General features: G+C 28.7%; 4 protein-coding genes and 1 long non-coding RNA gene across 12 annotated transcripts; 3 read left to right on the forward strand and 2 right to left on the reverse strand.

Moving 5' to 3' along the window:
- Nucleotides 1–6: 6 nt before the first annotated feature.
- Nucleotides 7–4,618, forward strand: LOC126873270 (ATP-binding cassette sub-family B member 6). 3 transcript variants are annotated; one of them, XM_050633978.1, is made up of 13 exons: nt 7–167; nt 269–306; nt 705–767; nt 840–1,182; nt 1,257–1,456; nt 1,577–1,739; nt 1,943–2,151; nt 2,230–2,376; nt 2,447–2,670; nt 2,754–3,034; nt 3,111–3,211; nt 3,295–3,796; nt 3,866–4,618. In XM_050633978.1, exons 4-13 carry the CDS (start codon nt 874–876, stop codon nt 4,253–4,255), a joined length of 2,526 nt encoding a protein of 841 aa, XP_050489935.1. In that variant the 5' UTR covers nt 7–167; nt 269–306; nt 705–767; nt 840–873; the 3' UTR covers nt 4,256–4,618. The 3 variants fall into 3 exon arrangements, with proteins under 3 accessions (XP_050489935.1, XP_050489936.1, XP_050489934.1); XM_050633979.1 differs by lacking the exon at nt 705–767; XM_050633977.1 differs by having other exon boundaries at nt 8–167; nt 705–1,182.
- Nucleotides 4,619–4,671: 53 nt separating this feature from the next.
- Nucleotides 4,672–5,213, reverse strand: LOC126873278 (uncharacterized). The gene is made up of 2 exons (XR_007692354.1): nt 5,067–5,213; nt 4,672–4,926 (listed from the first exon to the last, which is right to left on the reverse strand). It is a non-coding gene; the product is annotated as an uncharacterized LOC126873278 (long non-coding RNA).
- Nucleotides 5,214–5,395: 182 nt separating this feature from the next.
- LOC126873274 (serine/threonine-protein kinase 16) lies at nt 5,396–7,929 on the forward strand. Of its 3 annotated transcripts, none has more exons than XM_050633987.1 (7): nt 5,396–5,544; nt 5,616–5,673; nt 5,828–6,062; nt 6,151–6,355; nt 6,423–6,577; nt 6,653–6,787; nt 6,857–7,929. In XM_050633987.1, the coding sequence occupies exons 2-7, from the start codon at nt 5,657–5,659 to the stop codon at nt 6,971–6,973; spliced, it is 864 nt and encodes a 287-aa protein (XP_050489944.1). In that variant the 5' UTR covers nt 5,396–5,544; nt 5,616–5,656; the 3' UTR covers nt 6,974–7,929. The 3 variants fall into 3 exon arrangements, with proteins under 3 accessions (XP_050489944.1, XP_050489943.1, XP_050489941.1); XM_050633986.1 differs by lacking the exon at nt 5,616–5,673 and having other exon boundaries at nt 6,857–6,889; nt 7,023–7,929; XM_050633984.1 differs by lacking the exon at nt 5,616–5,673.
- Nucleotides 7,930–7,936: 7 nt separating this feature from the next.
- On the forward strand, nt 7,937–18,441 carry LOC126873266 (ATP-citrate synthase). Of its 4 annotated transcripts, XM_050633971.1 has the most exons (12): nt 7,937–8,015; nt 8,095–8,154; nt 13,651–14,005; nt 14,084–14,277; nt 14,356–14,666; nt 14,813–15,131; nt 15,213–15,645; nt 15,725–16,050; nt 16,127–16,646; nt 16,739–17,044; nt 17,144–17,561; nt 17,644–18,441. In XM_050633971.1, exons 3-12 carry the CDS (start codon nt 13,664–13,666, stop codon nt 17,733–17,735), a joined length of 3,261 nt encoding a protein of 1,086 aa, XP_050489928.1. In that variant the 5' UTR covers nt 7,937–8,015; nt 8,095–8,154; nt 13,651–13,663; the 3' UTR covers nt 17,736–18,441. The 4 variants fall into 4 exon arrangements, with proteins under 4 accessions (XP_050489928.1, XP_050489927.1, XP_050489930.1 ...); XM_050633970.1 differs by lacking the exons at nt 7,937–8,015; nt 8,095–8,154 and adding an exon at nt 10,904–11,051; XM_050633973.1 differs by lacking the exons at nt 7,937–8,015; nt 8,095–8,154 and adding an exon at nt 11,360–11,538.
- Nucleotides 17,643–22,033, reverse strand: LOC126873273 (solute carrier family 35 member F6). The gene is made up of 8 exons (XM_050633983.1): nt 21,753–22,033; nt 20,708–20,805; nt 20,499–20,646; nt 20,077–20,424; nt 19,878–19,962; nt 19,638–19,796; nt 19,417–19,571; nt 17,643–19,319 (listed from the first exon to the last, which is right to left on the reverse strand). Exons 2-8 carry the CDS (start codon nt 20,782–20,784, stop codon nt 19,152–19,154), a joined length of 1,140 nt encoding a protein of 379 aa, XP_050489940.1. The 5' UTR covers nt 20,785–20,805; nt 21,753–22,033; the 3' UTR covers nt 17,643–19,151.
- Between the last annotated feature and the right edge of the window lie 164 nt (nt 22,034–22,197).

A 22,197-nucleotide genomic window follows, 5' to 3' on the forward strand; every position in this document is an offset into this window, starting at 1 on the left:
ATACATATATACATTAAATTGAAGTGACATGTAGAAGTGCATTTCTCTACTCTAACGTCGGATATAATGTAAATTTCTTTAATTTAGAGAAAATAATTTATAAATGTCTGTAAAAAGATTTCTTATTTCTTGAAATCGATGTCTTATCCTCATGTAACAATATTATTGTAAGTGGATTCATTAAACTCTACGACTATATATATTAGGTTAGGTCGTTTTAGAAAAATATTTGCATCTTCAGTCTTACAAAACATTAATTCGATTACAGGTTTATCGTGACGAAGCAAATGTGTTTAGAAAAAAAAGGTAAATAGTTTAATTATTTCACGTTTTATATTGAAATAGAATGACATCATAAATTTCTAGAAAAAATTGTTTACTGTTGCACCTTTTTTTGTAATTATTCGTTAATGCGAAATGATGTAATATGAAATTAATTTATATTATAAAAATATGATGTTATGATTTATCTTATGTTTATAAGTATGATATTTTTGATTATGATATATTTTAGTTAATGTCAATGTTAATTTGTAAAACTATATAAAAATATATAAATTTTATGTGGCATTTGAGTATCTAGTGGTATTTAGAATTTTGTAACTCTAAACATAATAAAACTTATATAATCTCATTATGATACAGTATTTTATCTAAATATAAGCTTTCAATATACATATAATGTATCTTATATACTTTTTCAGATGTTATCAATAAACTAGAAGTTACAATGAATTAAAATAATTGTGAATGGATTAAATAATACGGTGATTAATAGTGTAAACTTGTAATATAATAACAAACATTACCGTTAAAGGGTTACTTTTATGACCTTCTAGAAGAGTGGCAAATTTAAGTTTGAAAGAGTCAAAGATGAATACTACGATGACTTACTGTCCTCCAAATATTACCTTTTCCAATATTTGGGTGGACCATGGAATGTCCAAATGCTTCATGGACACTATCAGTATTGCAATTATTTCTTCATATTTATTAATTTTTGGTACAATTCAACTTTGGATGTATCGGAAATATGGGACGGAAACTGCTGCAACTTTATTACCTAGAAATAAATTGTACAATGTTCAAAAATTCTTCCTTTATTTTGTTCCAATACTTAGTGTAGCAAGAATAATTCTACAAGGAACAGTTTTGAATGACAATAAAATATATGGTTACATGGTAACAGATTATGTTCAATTTTTATTCTTAATAATATTCTTTAATTCTAGAATATAATGAATTTTAATTTTTAGATTCTCACAACAGTATTAACAATAATTGTGTATCCATATTCAATATACATACTAAAGGTAGAAAGGCATAAACTGTTACCAAGTGTGCCACCACAAGGACATGGACTTGTATTATTGGGTTTTTGGACTTTAGCATTTGTTGCAGAAAATGTTGTGTTTGTTAATATTGGTAATGTTGAATGGTGGTTTCATTTAAACACGTAAGTTTTAGAATAATAATAATAATAAGCTTTCTAAATACTCACATGATTAAGGAACTATCTATATTTGTATATTATATCTGGTGAGATGGTTCTTATGTATGTGTGTGCTATTTACAGATTAACAGACCAGATTGAGATGGCACTGTTCATTCTACGTTATGTTAGCAACCTTATTATCTTTGCTCTAGGTCTCAAAGCTCCAGGAATAACTGGCAATACAGATTCTGAATATCATACTTTAAATAATGATCCAACTCCACGGTCAAGATATTATCAAGGTGTAAGTCATTGAAATATATTCTTAGTGGATAATTTGAATTTAATTGAAAAAAGGTTTTGTAATCACTATTGGATGAAATAAAAGCTTTGAATATATAAAGAAAATGAAATTTGTTATATCAATATATAAATAGTTATCTGTTAACATTAATTATTTATTAAATTTTGTGTTTCATGATAATATAGCTTTGACAATATTTTCAGAGACCTGAGGATACCAGTTCTACGTGGAAGAATGCATGGTATAAGATAAAAACTTTGATACCATTTTTATGGCCAAAATCTTTCATGCTCCAACTCCGTGTTACTTTTTGTTTCGGACTACTTATGTTGGGACGTTTAATTAACTTATATGTTCCAATTTATAATAAAAAAATTGTGGATAGTGTCACTGACATTCCTGTATTATTTAGGTATACAAAGTTTTCATTAAGATCTTACAAAAATAAATAAATAGGTGTATTTCATAAAATGTTTAACTTTCATAACAGGTGGGATCTTATATTAATATATGTAGCATTCAAATTCTTACAAGGTGGCGGTACGGGTGGTATGGGGTTACTAAATAATCTTAGGTCATTTCTGTGGATTCGTATACAACAGTATACAACTCGAGAAATTGAAGTAGAATTGTTTAGGTAAATAATCTTTTTTCGTAGAATCTTTTATACTTTTACATTTAATCTTTATATTTAAACGTTTTTTTAGACACTTACACAGCTTAAGTTTACGTTGGCATCTAGGAAGAAAAACTGGAGAAGTCTTAAGAGTTATGGATCGCGGGACAGACTCTGTAAACAATCTTCTCAATTACATCTTGTTTTCAATTGTTCCAACAATTGTTGATATCATTGTAGCTGTTGCATTCTTTGTTGTTGCTTACAACAAGTGGTTTGGCTTAATTGTATTTCTGACTATGAGTCTTTATATAGGCAAATACTACATCTTTAACACTTCTGTATCCATTATTAAAATCATAGAATTTTTATTAAATTTCAATATTTTTGTACATTAGCTGCTACAATCTTGGTTACTGAGTGGCGTACTAAGTTCCAGAGACGCATGAACTTAGCAGATAATGCTCAAAAAGCACGAAGTGTAGACAGTTTACTTAATTTTGAAACTGTTAAATATTATGGGGCAGAATCATATGAAGTCGATAGTTATAGAAAAGCAATATTGGAATTCCAAGCTGCAGAATGGAAATCAATGATAACATTAAATATTTTAAATACTTTACAAAATATAATTGTTTGCAGCGGTTTGCTTGCTGGTTCTTTACTTTGCTTACATATGGTTAGTACAAAAAGATATTCCAATTGTTTCAAATTTAAATATTTAACAAATACATATAATTAACTTATGATTATAGGTTATAACCAAACAAGGTTTAACCATTGGTGACTATGTTTTATTTGCGAGTTATATCATTCAGCTTTACGTGCCACTAAACTGGTTTGGAACATATTATCGGTCAGTATTTATGCCAGTATTACTTAAGCGTCAAATTATATTACCTATTTTAAAATAATTATATTTCTTTATTTTAAATACAGCGCAATACAAAAAAATTTTGTTGACATGGAAAATATGTTTGATCTTCTGAGAGAAGATCAAGAAATTATTGATGCTCCAGGCGCTGGTCCATTAATAGTAAAACGTGGCTTACTAGAATTTTTGAATGTGACATTTAGTTACACACCTGAAAAAATTATATTAAAAAATGTTAGCTTCGTCGTGCCAGCAGGAAAGACTGTTGCATTGGTTGGACCATCTGGAGCGGGAAAATCTACTATTATACGACTATTATTCAGATTTTATGATGTGGAGCAGGGTGCAATTTTGATTGACGGACAAAATATTAAAACCGTCACTCAGGATTCCGTGAGACGAGCTATAGGTGTTGTACCTCAAGATACAGTATTATTTAATAATACCATAAAGTACAATATTCAGTATGGACATATTGAAGCTATAGATGCAGATGTAATATCAGCAGCTCGAAACGCGGACATTCATGAGAGAATTCTTTCATTTCCAAATGGTTATGATACACAGGTATGAGTTTAATAATAAAATTATTCTGTTGATGTCTCTTCATACTTATTTTATTTGGTTTATGCATAGGTCGGTGAAAGAGGTCTCCGTTTAAGTGGCGGAGAAAAACAACGCGTTGCTATCGCGCGTACGATACTGAAAGAACCAGCGATTGTACTTTTAGATGAAGCAACAAGTGCACTTGATACGCAAACAGAACGTAACATTCAAGCAGCGTTAAACAAAGTTTGTGCTAATCGAACGACTATCATCATAGCACACAGATTATCTACGATAATACATGCCGACCAAATTCTTGTTTTACAAGATGGAGAAATCGTAGAAAGAGGCAAACATGAAGAATTGATTTCTTATAATGGAAAGTACCATTCCATGTGGCAAGCACAATTACAAAATGATCAGGAGGCTACCAAAGATTCAAACGATGATGCTTCAGAAAGCAAAACAATAAAATCATAATTACGTTTGATTTTATTCTTTAAATTTAATAATTGATTTTTTAAAAATGTATATTACTTATCTGTTTGTGAAAACTGACAGAAATCTATTTGTATCAAGTTACTTACATGGGTAACTTACTAAAAAGATATAAATTTAAACAAACATATACATCTTAATTTAATATCTGTTTTAAATTTATATGAAGAATTTGTGATAGCAACTTCTTAGCTCTGTAGATAGTTTACTATGATCAGAGCATGATACGTATGTATGTATAGAGTTATTATTGAAAATGGTCTAATTATTGTAGATGAATGTTTTTTGCAAATGTCATTGAAGTCTCATTTTTTAAAAGAATGAATAAACTAATGTTTATGATAACTAGAGTTCCTCATTAGTTCCATACTTAGTTGTAAATAAACATTTTTACTCAATTGTTCACATTTATTTGGCACCATTTATTGTATCAGAGACAGATAATTAAAATTTATTACAGTTAATTTCTTTATGCAAGTTTAATAATATTAAGCGCTTTGCTCTTCAGGCTGTGCTCCAGTTTGCATAATTTCACATGCAAATGCTCCATCTGGTACCCAGCCAGATTCATCAATCGGAGTTGTTACAGTTACTTCTTGTGCACCCCAAAAATAATAACTTGTAAAAAATAACCATAGTAGAGCGTACACTACCTAGTAATGTAAACAATTAATAAAAGCATTATCTTTATATTAAATTTTGTAGTAAATATGCATTTTAGCTTTCTAGAACCACTCGTCTTAAATTTTTAATAATGTTACAGGTAAAATTTACTTGAGATGAAAAGAATTACTTTGAAGGCGATTTTCGTTTCTTGTGTAACCATATTGAGAAATCACAAATGGAGTTTATTCATTTCTATCCAATTTTGATGGCAGAATTTTCACAATTTTGTTATAAAAGAATAATTTAAAAGATTCAATATCGATTGTAAAATTTACACCAAGTTTTACATTTGTAAATTTTTTATAGAACTCGAACACGATCAATTTTAAAGAACGTATCCACCAAAAATTATTTATGAACAACTGACGTACAATAATCTAACTTAAACTGATCACTAATCTCAATGGTAACGTATGTGTTGTGTGTCAAGATGTTTGCATATGAATAAAGATAATACATCAAGTAGAATCTTTCTTTTATTATGAATAACTAAGAATGAATAGCCTTGGTTTAAGCTTGATTTTAAAAATGGGCTGTATATGCTCAAAGGACACAATAACGATAAATTCAAGAAAATACACGGTTCGTGAACATCTTGGAGAAGGGTAAGTCTAACTATGAAATCAAATGTTATATATTATTTTAAAGCTTATCTATTTATGCAAATTTTATATAGTGCCTGTGGCCTTTATTTTAAAATACTTTATATCATATATTATGCTTGCATCGTTAAGGTAAGTTTTGTTATGTATCATTTAACCTAATTCATGTCACATTTGCGCTGTATGAAAATTAATTTTTCTAAGTTATATGTAGATGCATTTAATTTAATAATGAATATCATAAGATATTTTCGTTGTTTGTAATATGATTTTAATGCAATTTTAGTGGATTTAGCACTGTACTCTTGGTAGAAGATATAATGACTCACAAAAAGTATGCCATTAAAAAGATAATTTGTCATGGATTAGAAGATCAGAGATTAGCAGCAAAAGAAATAGAATACTATAATCTTGTAAAACATCCAAATATTATAGAATGTATTGATTCTACCTATAAAGGAACAGCAGATCCTATTGCTAATGCAACAAGTGAAGTATTGATTGTTTTACCATACTATCATGTAAGTTATTCTTACATTAAAATATATATCTTAAGTAATATATTTATCAACTTTGAATGAATTAAAATATAAATGTTTTTATTCTTAGAGAGGTACCCTTGCAAATGAATTGGAAAGACGTGCTAGAAATAAGGATTACATGAGTGCAGTAGATATTTTAAATATTTTTTTACAAATATGCGAAGGTGTAAAAGCATTTCACGAAACAACTCCAGAACCTCTTGCTCACAGAGATTTAAAGACTGCGAATATTGTCCTTGATGATGGAAATACTCCCATTTTAATGGATCTAGGTATATTTAATTTATTATAATATTCAGTAATAAACAATAATTATTAAATCAAGATTGTCTTCTGCAGGTTCTGTAGCTCCAGCCAGAGTTAAGATATGCGGTTCACAAGCAGCACAAAGTTTACAGGACTTAGCAGCTGAAAGATGTTCAATGCCATATAAAGCACCAGAATTATTCAATGTTGAAAGTTATTGTATGGTAGATGAACGAACAGATATTTGGGTAAGATCAATAATTCTTAATTCTAAATATTTATTCTTAATTCTGATATATATTGAAACATATATATTGTTTCAGTCATTAGGATGCATTCTTTATGCATTGTGTTATTTTAAATCGCCGTTTGACGCGGTATATGAAAGGGGAGATAGTGTTGCTTTAGCTGTAATGAGCGCAAATATTACATTTCCAGAAGATGCTCCATATACGGAGGTACAATAATACCTAACTGCAATTATTAGACTTTCAAAAGTTTAACGTTTAATTCCTTTTATTTTACAGGAAATGCAAAATTTGATTTTATCAATGTTAAAGGTAAATCCTATGGAACGTCCCTATATATACAGTGTTATAGAAAACGTACAAGATTATATCTCGAAGTTAGAAAACAAAGTATAATCATGTAAAAAGCAATAATTTTAATGTTTATTTAAACATTTGTGTACAGGCAATTTTTTATACATACGTAATGTTTATTGTCCTACAAAAAGAGAAATGCAATATTCTAATGCAATAATACAAAATGAAAGTTTTAAACAGAACAACTGGAAACAATTGCATTACTTCGATATATGACTTTGATATATTTCATTCCTGAAAAAGAGAAGTAAGACATTTATGAAATAAGAGAATAACTTTTTCAAGCAAGCGATTTATATACATTTTAAATATGTAAATATCATCATTTTAAATTTTAAATAATGCTCTAGATTTATAACACATTTATGTAGTATTATTGAAAACACAAATACGATAATATATGTTAATATATATAAAGAATATAGTTAACTATCTAATTAGCTACCAACTTTTACATATAAGTTGACTTAAACATGTATTACTTTATACACTGCTGCGAATCAAGCATTTATTGTAAAAATACTAGAGGCCATACATTATTTAAATTCAGAGATAAGGTATTGTTCTCAAAGCAACAATCACTTAATGCAAAAATGTTCATAACTGTATATATTTTTATATATATAACGCAATGAATTTTTTTTTCAATTATGCATATTGAATGAAAATTTCTTGAAATTTGATCAAAATAAAAGCTATCATTGCTATGTATTTAGTTCTATAAATAATTATTAACGTCTTTGCATTTCTTGTTGGACGTTTTCAAAATTCACGTAACTAAGCTTATTGTATGCAAAACTCGACAACATATTTAATCTAAGATTTACGTGCAGATAGTGGTTGGAAGAATCGTACGATATGACGTATTACTGTTACGTCACGAATACGTCATAATAACCAGATAAAGTTTGAATATATTTGTATATCGTTAATAATATTTTCCATTAATTTGATGTAACCTTATCGTAAAATAAAATTTGTGTTTTATTAATTTATCGACAGAGCGATTAATACGGGAGCGTGAACAGTGTGATTTTGATCGTAAGGATGCATCAATAATTTTAAACCATACTTCACACCGGTAATGTCACTACAGTAATTTAAAGTAGTTTTTTTCATGAGTTTGTACTTGAAGTAGACATCTCTGACTTGTTTTCCAGATAGTGAAGGCTTCCCAAATTACTTTTTATATCATCATCTGTGTGCACAGATTGCACTTCGTAAGTAATTTTATATGTATATATATAATATATATAATATATATATATATTATATGCATATATACATATATACCGAAATAAAATTTTTATTACTTTTCATAGTAACAAACTAACCTTACATAGAGCCCAAAGTAAGGAATTCTTAATTTGCATCAATAAAAGATCTAGGAATTATATCGTTACAAATTTAATCATGCATTCAAATAGGTTTCCAATTACTTTTTGTAATAACAAACTAACCTTATGTGAAGATAATTTCGTAAGAAACATTTTCGGTAACAGAAATTTAGCAATTTAAGAATCTTTGTCATTAACGTATTTACAATATTAGAATCGAAAATGGATTATTGAATTGACACTAGAAATAATAGAAGTGATTCTTTTTCTTTTTTATCCGATGTTAAATTTGTTATGCAAAGTATAATTTTTATTAAACATCAAGATAACATAACCTTAGTTTTTTATAATTTTGGAAATAGTACAATTTCTTTATCTATTAAAATCATTTTAAAAAATGTTACTTTGTACTGAAATGTATAATTTATATAAATGTTTAAACAATCTAATATTTCATAGGTTCTAAGCACGATTTTTGTGTGCTTCCTTTTGTTATATTAAATTATTGTAAAGATATGATATATTCAAATTTAAGTCTTATCGTGACGTAGCAAATGCTGATGATTTACGCAAGAAATCTCGCGTGCTGCTATTATGCTGCCATTATCTGGTATTATGAATTTCAAGCAAAAAGCGGCATAAGTTTATCATAAAGGAATTATCCAGCAATTTGTTTATTAGATTTAACATTAGAAATTCTCATGTTTGTATATATACATCTTTATATACATTTTTTCTAATTTTCTTATCTTTTTTCCCGTTCTTTTTTTCAAGAATTGTCGTTAAGTATTATTTTCAAGAGTCGGCAACTTGAAAAGGTCAAGGTTAAATTTCAGTTCATTGTAGGCGACGATCACAAGTAGAAAGATAAGCACGAAACTTTCATGAAGCTATTATTAGTTAAATTTGGGCTGCTTTTCGTGGTTAGGAATAATTTATAAACTTTCTTAGCGTCCTATAGACTACAGATATTCTTAGAAATGTAGATGTTCAGGAGAATTAATATTTTTATGCACACAACTGTAGAAATGAAATCAAAATAGATTTTTTTCAAATTAGATTTTCTTCCTTTTAAATAAGAATTAGAAATAAAAATAGTAATTTGTATAAATAACTAGCGTACGTAATTACTATACTACATATACGCACTACAACCTGTTATGAAATTGCGTGTCAACGTTTGATATTTTGTAAGAGAAATTTACGACTATATAAGATTCTAATCAGAGTTTTCTACTGTACTCAATAAAGTTAATATAAACTACTAGATATCAAATTGTACAGTAGATTTATCTGATGATAAATTATTTAAAAAATCAATAGATAGTGATTTACTATTATTTTTTCTAAGCCGGTAACTTAAATAAATGAAAACGTGATTATTATGAAATAATCGCTAATAAAGCGATGCCAAGGTCTGATCGTAAGAAAAAAATTCGTCATATAATAAATAATTGATATGAGTTCCTAGATATTAATTCGTAAGTTCAATCAACTATTCGTTTTTCGTTTTAATATACAACTAAACTTCGTAATTAAATCATAATTATTAATTAATGCATTAACTTATTCAATTCGCCCTTAAGTTTTAAATTTAATAATTTTCTTGTGTACTATACTAACATTCAAAGATTAATATTTTTTCTGTATAAATTCATTAGTTATGGTCAAATCTTCTTAAGTATATACATATCTATTAAGTATATAATATCTTTAATGTATTTTTAAGTGCATTATACAGTTTATATTGTACAGTAATTTCTCGAATGATTAAATCGTGGATTAATTATGTAATAATCAAAAGAGTCTAAAAACCTTTATTATCTGTCCACGTGGAGACCACTGATCGCGTTATAAGTCACGTGATGAATAGTTAATTCTCGTATGATTCTTGAATTTGAACATTATAATTCGAGCTGCAATATATGTAAAACGAAATCAAATGAAATTTATTCAATTCTCTAATAAATATTGCGTTATCATTTCGTAGATACACTCACAAGATTTTCATTATATTTTATAACCGCGAATATATGACACGTAACTTCCGTACACGTAACGATTTTAAATTTAAATGTATATAAAAAAGAAAAATAAAAATTTTCTCTTATTAGATAATAACAAATTAATAGATACGATATATCGATAAGTTAAAGAAAATTAGATATACAAATTTTTTCCTTTCCGATTATGTTTGAACAAAAGAGAAGTATGCTACTTATTAACTAAAAGATAAAATATAACCAAAACGTATATGAACAATTGTTAATTAAATAAACAGATTAAATATTAGAAATTTTGTAAATTGGAAAAAAGTTTAGGAACTTCAGAACTTATAAGGTTATGAACTAAATGTTTAAATAAATTTTGTACAATTTTTTGTTCAAACTTACAAATGAATCTAATTCGCTAAATTTTAAATAAGTACTAAAAGAACTTGTCGCCATGATTACATAATTCCAAGTAAGGGAACATTTTTATATTCTAATCTTTAAATTGTAAAGAATATAACGCATGACACCGAGAAGAGAAAAAAGACACAAATGGGTTAATACGATCCGTGGGAGAAAAAAAACAGCAGAATCGTACGATATCTTGAGATATCGTCAGCTTTTGGTCTTACATATGCGCGCAGTGTCACTTTGAACATTCAGTCAACCGCCAGCGGTTTTGCGTGGCAGACATTCTATGTTATCCTTTGAATAGGTTACAAAATTTAGTGCGACAAAATATCAATTTTTTAGTCTACATAACATTTGTTTAATAGGTGGAGCGTAAAAGTGAGTGTAGTTTCATTTTGTAGTTCTTTTATTATATATTTATTTTTCTGTGATTTCATCAAAAATACACTAGGCAATAGGAATATATTCAAATTTCAGTTCATCATTTTGATGAATAGAAACATTTTGTAGTATTTATATAATTTCACTTAATGTAGGCTCATCAATAAAGTAATATAGACTATTGCAATATAGAAAATGAAAAAATAAAATATGATGACGTGAAATACCATGTAGTCGCTAGTGTCAAAGTGAAAGTGTTTCTACGAGTTTCTCTTACTCTCCTATATTTTTATGCGATCGTTTAGATATGGACTTCTTGTGACGGATGATGGTCTTAATTAGATTTTCATGATTGGATTAATGAAATATTGAAGTCATTATGTTCAGTATTGCTTTGCTAAGTGACTGCTAGTTGGGACCGAATTTGGTCAGTTAGCAAGGGAAGATATATATCAGGAATTCCGCCTCGACATGAAATAGATAGGTATAGACAGTGATACTCGATAACCTTCCCGAGATACCAAGTTTCTAAACCCAATAGATTGTTACTTTACTGGAAGAGTAATATAAATAAAATAAGTAAATTTTTTAGAAAATTTGTTTAATTGAGAGAATTTGTAATAGAAAATTATTAATTATATTGATTTCTTCTTTTAAAATAAAAATTAGTTCTTAGCTTCCTATTCGAATACTTATAGAAATCTTTTACGAATATACTATGTGTGTTATACGAAATATCCTGAAGTTTTGTTAACGTTGTAGTGAATAGACTGTAAATTTTTATGCATTTATGGGAAATTTGATGGTACAAAAATGCATAGATAATATGCAATATGAACAAGTATATAAAATGTCGATTGTATAATGCTATAGTTTTTAGTAGGTGGGACAATTTTCTACTTAGATTTCATTTTTTAAATTATATTTATAAAAATATAAATTTGCACAAATATCCGTAATTTATAATTATAGTAATGAGATTCGACTATCATGATTATGTTAAAGTCTGAAACGAATTTGAAAATGTACATACAGGTCATAGCATATTTAGTGGAAATACAGAATTCGTAAAGATCATACAAGTATTTAAATATTAAATTATTCGTTACATTAATAAGCTGAAATATTCAGTGGAACCATCTGTAAAATTTATTATATATTTATGATATCTGTATTCATACTATGTACTAATTTTTTATTAAATAAATTTGCAAATAAGTTTGCATTAAATATTTTGTAACTTTTATATATACGTATATATATATTTTTTGTAGATTTATTTCTCATTTTATCAATATGTTTTATATAAATGTTTTATACAACACACAAAATACGTAAAATATAAATAATATAGATAAAAGATTTCTGTAGTGTAAGCCATTCTATTGCAGTGCTTACTGTTAAAATAACGAATTAATAGAGCTTATTTTAAATTATAATATCGTTTTTGTATACATAATTTAGTATAATGTATCGAATAATTAAAAAATGTTTATCGTATGCTTCTAGTTAATCTTCGCAAAAATAGTTAAAAAAATTTACACTTTGGAAAAGTGGTATGATTAGCGGCGGTCAGTTAACAAGGCACTAGTATATTTTCTCTTTTGCAAATCTCATTTGAAATTATAATTTTTCTAGTTGTTCTTGACTGATAGTGTCTATCTTGCTCATATTTTACATCAGCATTTTAGATTTTGTTTAGAACGTTCTATGTAACGTTCTATATATAAACTTTATAATTACTATCTTCTAGAATAAATTATAATTGATAATTATCTGTATATTTCATAAATTGGAGAAGTTCTCTAAATATTTGTTACATTCGAGTTATTAAATATATTAAAATCTTTTGCTTTTATCTATATTGTTAGGTATTATTATCGTTATCGTATCATTGTTAGGTATTAAAATAGTAAGTTTTTTATTATTCGTAATTTTTACATTACAGTCTGATGGATTATATCATGTGTTTTATTATATATGCCAAGATGTGAATGTATTGCAGATAATATACTTCGATGATTGTGTAACTTCGAATGGTTATTGACAAAAACGCATATATTATTCAAAGTATATGACGTAAAATAGAGAACGATTCGAGAAGAGAATATGACTTCAAACTTTATTTTATAATTGTTTATTACATTGAATTTGCCGATATTTTAAGAACTTTTACTAATTCTCCCTAAATTAAGGAAAAATATTAGAATCGTTTTTTGTAAATTTTTTCGTGAAAAAAGGTTGGTTTATGATAAAGTTAAATAGTAGTTATACTATTTAACAGTAAGTAGTACATTTAATACTAGTTATACTATTTATATACTATTTCAATAAATCCCTTTTTATGGTTTCTGTAATGCAGTAAGCCGATTTTTTCTTACAATCATCCAATTTAAATTCTCGAAGCCTTATAAAACCAAATATTATTTCATGTATTTTTTTTGGAAACGTATACTATAATTTACCTGAGTTTCGAATTTTGAATAATAAAATATTTTCTTTGAGCACTGAAAGCAAAAAGCTATTTGAAATAAAAGCTTAAATTTTGTATGCTTTATAATAGGTTTCCATTAACATGCTTTGTATTTATTTTTAGGAACTCTTAAAAGATGTCAGCGAAAGCAATTCGTGAAGCAACTGGAAAAGATCTTATTAATCGCAAACTTCCTTCTGGCACAAATACAGTGAAATGTCGGTTTGTGACCATTACAGAAAACACAAATTGGACAGACATTGTGAATGAGCATCCATGGGTCCAAACTGAAAAATTAGTGGTAAAACCAGATCAATTGATCAAACGGCGAGGAAAGCTTGGACTAATTAAAGTGAATGCTGATTTGGCTGCCGTAAAACAATGGATTGCAGAAAGAATGAACAAAGATCAACAAGTGGGGAATACAACTGGAAAACTGAGAACATTCATCATCGAGCCTTTTGTTCCTCACAAACAAGTAAACTAATAGGACTAGACTACATATATATACTATATAAACTAATGGAACAGATATTAATAGGGCTTTCATTTGTAGGAAGAAGAAGCCTATGTTTGTATCTATTCCCACAGAAATGCTGATACCATTTTATTCCATCATGAAGGTGGTGTTGACATTGGGGATGTTGATGCAAAGGCCTTGAAATTAGATGTACCTGTTGGAGAAGAAGCACCAGATCGGTCTACTATAATCAATAAATTATTAATACACGTAGCAGATGACAAAAAAGAGTAAAAATATGTCCAAGTATATTATCTTCTCATTTTGCATACACTTCTTGGTAATGAATGTTCATATTTTTTTTTCAGAGTGATTGGCAAATTTGTAGAATCTCTATATAAGCTTTATGTTAACTTATATTTCACTTACTTAGAGATAAATCCATTGGTGGTAACAAAAAATGGAATTTATATACTTGATCTCGCTGCAAAGTTGGACACAACTGCGGACTTCATCTGCAGACCTGACTGGGGAGATATCGATTATCCACCACCATTTGGAAGGGATGCTTATCCAGAAGAGGCCTACATCGCCGATTTAGATTCTAAATCTGGAGCTAGCTTGAAATTGACTATTCTTAATCCAGCTGGTCGGATATGGACAATGGTTGCTGGCGGTGGTCAGTAGAAGCGCACAGCAGTATCATTTACGTGATTAATCGAGTTTATTCTAACAAAATTGTGATTGTCAAATCGTTTGTTTTATTTCAACAAAGGTTTGTCGCTTTCTGTAGCATGTTTCATTTTCTAATCACCTTTCTTTCAGGAGCATCCGTGATATACTCGGACACTATTTGCGATTTGGGAGCCGCGAATGAATTAGCTAATTATGGAGAATATTCTGGTGCACCTAGCGAACAACAAACTTACGAGTACGCAAAAACCATTCTGAGCTTGATGACAAAAGAAAAACGGCCAGAGGGGAAAGTATTGATCATTGGTGGTGGTATCGCTAACTTTACAAATGTAGCTGCCACTTTCAAAGGTATTGTAAAGGCACTACAAGAGTACCAGCCTAAACTCGTAGATCATAACGTAAAAATATTCGTAAGAAGAGCGGGGCCTAATTATCAAGAAGGTCTAAGGTATAAATACATTTAAATAATGTGATTCTAATTATCATATTTAGCAAATATTTAACAAATGATTTATATGTCGAATTCTAGAATTATACGTGAAGTTGGTAAAAGACTCGGCATTCCCGTTTATGTATTCGGTCCAGAAACTCACATGACAGCTATATGCGCGATGGCATTAGGCAAAAAGCCAATTCCAGATCCTGAAGCACAGGAATTTTCAACTGCAAATTTTTTGTTACCCTCGGGACAAGATGTAGGTCCTTCAGCTCCCTCTGCTAGTGCTTCCTCTTTACCCACTAAACAGTCCAAACTAAAAGCAAGCAACTCTGTTGACGGATCATCACACAAACAGCTCTTTAGTTGTAAAACCAGATCCATTATCTGGGGAATGCAAAATAGAGCTGTTCAGAGTATGTTAGACTTTGACTTCATTTGTCGTAGATCTGAACCATCCGTAGCTGCCATTGTATATCCTTTCACGGGTGACCACAAACAAAAATTTTACTGGGGTCACAAAGAGGTATAATTTAAACAATTGTTTTCATTTTATTGAATGAAATTTGTTGAAAGTATAGTACAATTTCTTTTTTTAATGATAGGTACTCATTCCTGTCTATAAACAAATGAAAGACGCTATGACTAAACACACAGATGCTGACGTTATGGTCACGTTTGCATCCTTAAGATCCGCATACGAAAGCGCTGTGGAAACCATGCAATTCCCTCAAATTCGAACAATTGCTATTATTGCTGAGGGAATACCTGAAAATATGACGAGAAAGTTAATTTTAATGGCGCAACATAAAGGCGTTACTATCATCGGTCCAGCCACCGTTGGAGGTCTCAAACCTGGTTGTTTCAAAATTGGTAATACCGGTGGAATGATGGACAATATTCTTCATAGTAAACTTTACAGGCCTGGCAGGTACCACCATTGTTCGTTATATTACAATATTCTTTTTCTCAAATCTTGCTTTATACTAAGAAATTGTTATTTTTAGTGTTGCATATGTCTCTCGTTCCGGAGGCATGTCTAATGAACTAAATAATATAATTTCCAAAGCTTCTAATGGAGTATTGGAAGGTGTCGCAATTGGTGGAGATCGTTATCCAGGAACAACATTTATGGATCACATTATACGTTATCAAGAAAATCCGGAAGTGAAGCTTATAGTACTTCTTGGTGAAGTCGGTGGTGTGGAAGAGTATGAAGTATGTCAAGCACTGAAAACAAAGAGAATTACAAAGCCATTGATCGCTTGGTGCATTGGTACCTGCGCCAGCATGTTCAAATCTGAAGTACAGTTTGGTCATGCTGGATCTATTGCTCATAGCAATTTAGAAACAGCTTCTGCCAAAAATGCTGCATTAAAAGAAGCTGGTGCTTTTGTTCCTGACAGTTTTGATAGCTTAGGTGACTTAATGCAGACTGTTTACAATAATCTTGTAAAAGAGGGAGTGATAGTACCTGCACCGGAAGTTCCTCCTCCCACTGTTCCTATGGATTACAGTTGGGCTAGGGTATGTTTAACTATTGCATTATTAAATTACATATTAGTGTGTATACATATATAAGCATCATCAAGAGCATCCTCAACTTAATTCTTTTTTAGGAACTCGGTCTGATACGAAAACCAGCTTCATTCATGACCTCGATATGTGATGAACGTGGCCAAGAATTATTATATGCTGGAATGCCTGTAACAGAAGTTCTTAAGCAGAACGTAGGAATTGGTGGTGTAGTTTCATTATTATGGTTCCAGCGATGCTTGGCGCCAATGTATTGTAAATTTCTTGAAATGTCTTTAATGTTAACAGCTGATCACGGGCCTGCCGTGTCAGGGGCACATAACACTATTGTTTGTGCAAGAGCTGGTAAAGATTTAGTTAGCTCTCTAGTATCTGGTCTTTTGACTATCGTAAGTATAAGAAAGAAATTTTATACTATGTTATTCACTTTTGTGTATTACTTTCATGTAAGAAATAATATTAATATTTGATAAAAATTTTAATCACAGGGTGATCGTTTCGGTGGTGCATTGGATGGTGCGGCTCGTATGTTCTCTGAAGCATATGATGCTGGATTACATCCACAAGAGTTTGTAAATAATACACGTAAGAAGGGCAAACTCATAATGGGTATTGGTCATCGTATAAAGTCCATAAATAATCCAGACATGCGGGTAAAACTCATTAAAGAATATGTAATGGAGCATTTCCCTGCCAGACCGTTGGTAGAATATGCACTGGAAGTTGAGAAAATAACCACGAGTAAGAAGCCTAATTTAATCTTGAATGTGGATGGTATAATTGCCTGTGCTTTTGTTGATATGTTGAGGAACAGCGGAAGCTTCACAAGAGAAGAAGCACAAGAATATATCGAAATTGGTGCTATAAATAGTTTATTTGTTCTTGGTAGAAGTATAGGTTTTATTGGTAGGTATTCTTTGGCTTAGTGTAATAATGTATAAAAAGGTATGCACAATACTCAAACAATATAATTATTGTATTATTGCAGGTCATTACATGGATCAAAAAAGGTTGAAACAAGGTTTATACCGACATCCTTGGGATGATATTTCTTATGTATTGCCAGAACAATATAATTGAATTCATCTTCCATTTACATTGTTTGTCGTAAAAGCATAATAAATGTTGCGTATTCATTTAAGAAATTTAGATAGTTCTGATGGTTATGTCTTACATGTTTTGCTCATAATTGTGAGAAATTAGAAAAAGTACCACGTATGTTTGGTTTGATATTAAATGTTATAATATCAATGCATAAGTGAAAGCTCTTGTATGATAAATTAGTTTTCCTTATCGCTAGTCGGTTATATTCGATATAAATGCGATTTTAAACTTAAGTTGGTGGTGACCAGAACTTAGATATGAATACGGGAAACAGAAAAAATTAGCCTTACAAATAAACATTCCATAAAGCATTTGTAATGTGGTCAGAAAACAGAACTTGAATTGAAAATATTTTATAATCGCTGATTAATGTGCAGTACATTACTACTTTATTTTTCATAATTATAATTCATGGAAGATTATAATTCACATAATCTTTTCTGGTTTATAAAAATGTCAATATTATTTTATTTAGAGAATGTTATTAGGTATACGTGCGTGCTTAATCATGCGTACTTGTATATCATTATTACATACATATGTATATATGCATGCATATATAAACATGTGCTGTATGCGCATGTTACATATGTGTATATGCTATGTTAACAATTTTTTGCACAAATTAGTTTATCACGTATATATAAAGTATGTAGGAAATAATAAATACATGTGACTTTAAGTACTATCCTTCTCTTTTAATATCTTACAAAATTTAATATCTTAACTATACATAGAATATAGAAAATAAATGTTCTACACGCGTATGTTTATTAATAAGTATGAAACTTATAAAAAAGCAAAGCAGGTAGAGTAACAAAACTTATTCAATTAGACTTCAAAGGTGGAAATTTCAGTTCAACTATTTATGAATACTACGAAATAAGGAGAGCAGAAATATACCATGAAGAAACAACTTAATATTTCCTTGCAATAATACATCTTTTAACACATTTTTTTACAGTAGTAAAATATATTTACGTATATGTATAAAATACCGTCATTTCATTCAAAATACCACCTATAAGTAGAACCTTGAGATTCTGCTAAAAGATTTTGCTGTACAATGAGAATTTTGTTTTAATTAATGCATTTTTTCAGAAAATTTGTATAAAAATTGGGACAATACTTATTTTTCACATTCAACTTAAAAGATAAAAAAAAAATTCGAGATTTTCTAACTATAATATACATTTTACAAGAATTGTGCTAATTAATTAACTTTGCAAAAGTACTGATTTTGATAAATTTAATGAATTTTGCAAATGAAACAAATTGAAAACATTTTACATATTATTGTGATTGCAGACTTTACCATTGGAGGAACTATATAATAGTTCTCAACATCACAAAATAGTGAACATTAAAGTACACTTAAAGGGAAATATATCTTTATTGCGTTTCTGGAATATCATCTGCTGCTGTATTAATAATTCGCTCACGATCAGTTGGTGGTGGTTTATGACGGCCTAAACGATATCTACATTTTCTTAGTAGTTGAGGAATAATAACGTTGTTATAACAACACATTCCAATGAGTAGTACAATGAATCCAATGAGCTAAAAATTAAATAGGTACATGTTCATATGTGACTTGATTTTAATTTTAGATGATACAATTTCATTATGAACAGAAAAAATTAATTATGAAATTTACCTGTAAATAATGGAAGGCTTGCCATCTAAATGCTAAAGAGAAAGCCCATATGATAATTGTTCGAACACTATCTAATATCATCCTTGTTGTAGCACCAATTTCTTTGGTAATACTAATACCAGCAAAGTTAAAGAAAGCTATGCTGAATGATATACCTGTACGAAGATCATTTAAAAAATAAATTTTAATAAATAAGAGTAAATATGTCTATATATACTAACCAACTATAGCCATCAGTAAATAACCACTATTTCCAATCTGGATAAATGCATCTTTAGTAGCTTCAAGGGTTCCTTGCGAATTGTCAGCAAAAGGAGGTGGGACATGTATAAAGTTAAGGGGAATCATTATAATGCATATAGTAATGAATCCAAATATACCTAAATAAAATATATGTTTGTTAGAATATATTTTTATGTACTAGATATTTCAGAAACTTGTATTTCAGAAACTTCATAAACCTTCCCAGCCAACTGCTTGCAACGCTGGTATATTTTGCCCTGCTATGAACTTTTCTTCTATGACCATTTGAACAGCAATTATTACCTATGATAATAATTGTTACGCAAATTAAAGCAATTTTATTATAAAAATATGTACATTAAAATATAAAATATACAATTATACAAAATATATAAAACATATAAAATGAAGTTTTACCTGTGCACATATGATAAGTAAATCTCCAGTTAAAATAGAATTTGTGCTGACATCTGATTTTTCCATAGTTATGTCACTAAGCCCAACGAGAGCTAAACCAATTATAACCATTACTATACCTAACCATTCCCTACTAACCAGTTTTTTATTAAGAAAACCCATTGAGAGCACAGCAGTGAATATTATAACAGCACCACGAAACATTTGAAAACTACTAGCATATGTCATATTCAAGCCGACATACATAATAGAAGTAGCACATGTATCACATAAGGCAGGAATCAGTAGAATAAAAGGATTAAATACATGTGAGCCTTTAGTTAACGGATTGCTGTCCACAGAATTATCCTTTAATATGATAAATTCAATTTTAGATATTTTCTATTTAATAAATATATGTATATGCAATGAAAGATGCTTACTCCTCTGCGACTATAATAATGATAAAGGACTTTAAATACTAAAAGACACATCATCTCTCCAATAAACATGAAAGATGATTGCATAAAAGGATGATTAAAATGCCTAGGTTGACCATTTTCATCTGGTACAACTTGTTGATCTGCATATCTAAAAATATAAATTTAATTACTCATAATTTAATAGTTTGACAGTTAATTTATTTACATACTTTACAGATAAAGTATTGAAAGACCCAGTAACAACCATTAGTGCTGCTAAAATACATTGATAGCGTGTCCATGCCATTTTTAAATAGTTCTACAATCTCTAGAAACAAAATTTATAAATTTATAAGAATTTATTTACAAGATATATTTATAAGAAACAGTTATACATTAAAATTATAGTGATAATTCAAAGATATTTTAAATAATGATAGTGTATACAACGTTAAATTTATATCTGTGATTATTAACTCAATAAAAATGAGATAATGTGATAGTATGCTTTCAAACAACAAAAGAATGTAAATGCTTATTCTCAGTAATGATTAAATGCTTTCATGAATATAATCATGAAATATGTTTCCTACAAACTTAATACTTTTAATTAGAGCATCAAAAAAGGATTTATTTTAATGTAACAATATAATTAAAGATAACTTTCATATTTTAAAAAAGATATATATTTATATATTGATATTGATTGACAATTGTAGAAATTTCATATCTTTATATTCATAAACAATATTATAAAATCAAATTCTTTTAAATTCTATTATACAATGATTACTTGAAAATTTAAGGTACGTGTACTAATAGGAAATAAATGATTCACGATTCATTGCACGAAGATAAAAATTTACAAATGTCAAACGGAAGACGAGCAAATATTTTTATTACTACAGCACAGCTCACATCGTACAATAATTTAAGGATAAATTAAAATCATATCATTTATTCCAAATAAGTAAAAATTGAAAATATTGAGATTTTCCGAAAATAAATAACGAAAAACTCATAAACGTCAGATTACATCTTTCAACAAATAAGAGATTATTATAATATTGAAATATAGTTATTACCCAAATAATTAAGATATAGATAACTTTTATGATATAGATTCCTAAATATATAACAGTAAATACGATAAAAATGATAATTTTCAAAATTCTTAAGCCACAGTTATATGTATGTATAAAGTGTAAAATTAAGTGCATTTGTCGTCAGAATAGAATTAGTGAATAATATTTTGAATTTTTAACATGGTATTACCACTATTATAAATTATAACAAACCACTATTATAATTTATAAAAAATAAAGTAACAAATTCGAGTTCATTGCACAGAAATGATAAAGGCACGATAAATAGACATCACCAGAGAAATGGTGAAGGTAGCACTGTTAACTGTTCTCACGTTCACGTTACTCAAGGAATAATCTGAACATATCAATCTCAGCATTAAAGGTTCTCAATTCCAATAATTTTCTATATTTTGCATGTTAAGCGCGCAATAATACATTTGTAAATATTTCATTCTGTTATAATTAGACTGCGGAATAATAAATAATTCTGAAAATATTTAGAAGTTGCAAGATATTTGACGCAATATATATATTTTGTATACATACACATACATATATATGCATACATATGCATACAGGTGCATTTATATATTATATATTTTGCAGAAATCATACAAATATTTAAACAGGTA

The sequence above is a fragment of the Bombus huntii genome, chromosome 14 (assembly GCF_024542735.1).
Source record: "Bombus huntii isolate Logan2020A chromosome 14, iyBomHunt1.1, whole genome shotgun sequence".
NCBI lineage: Eukaryota > Metazoa > Arthropoda > Insecta > Hymenoptera > Apidae > Bombus > Bombus huntii.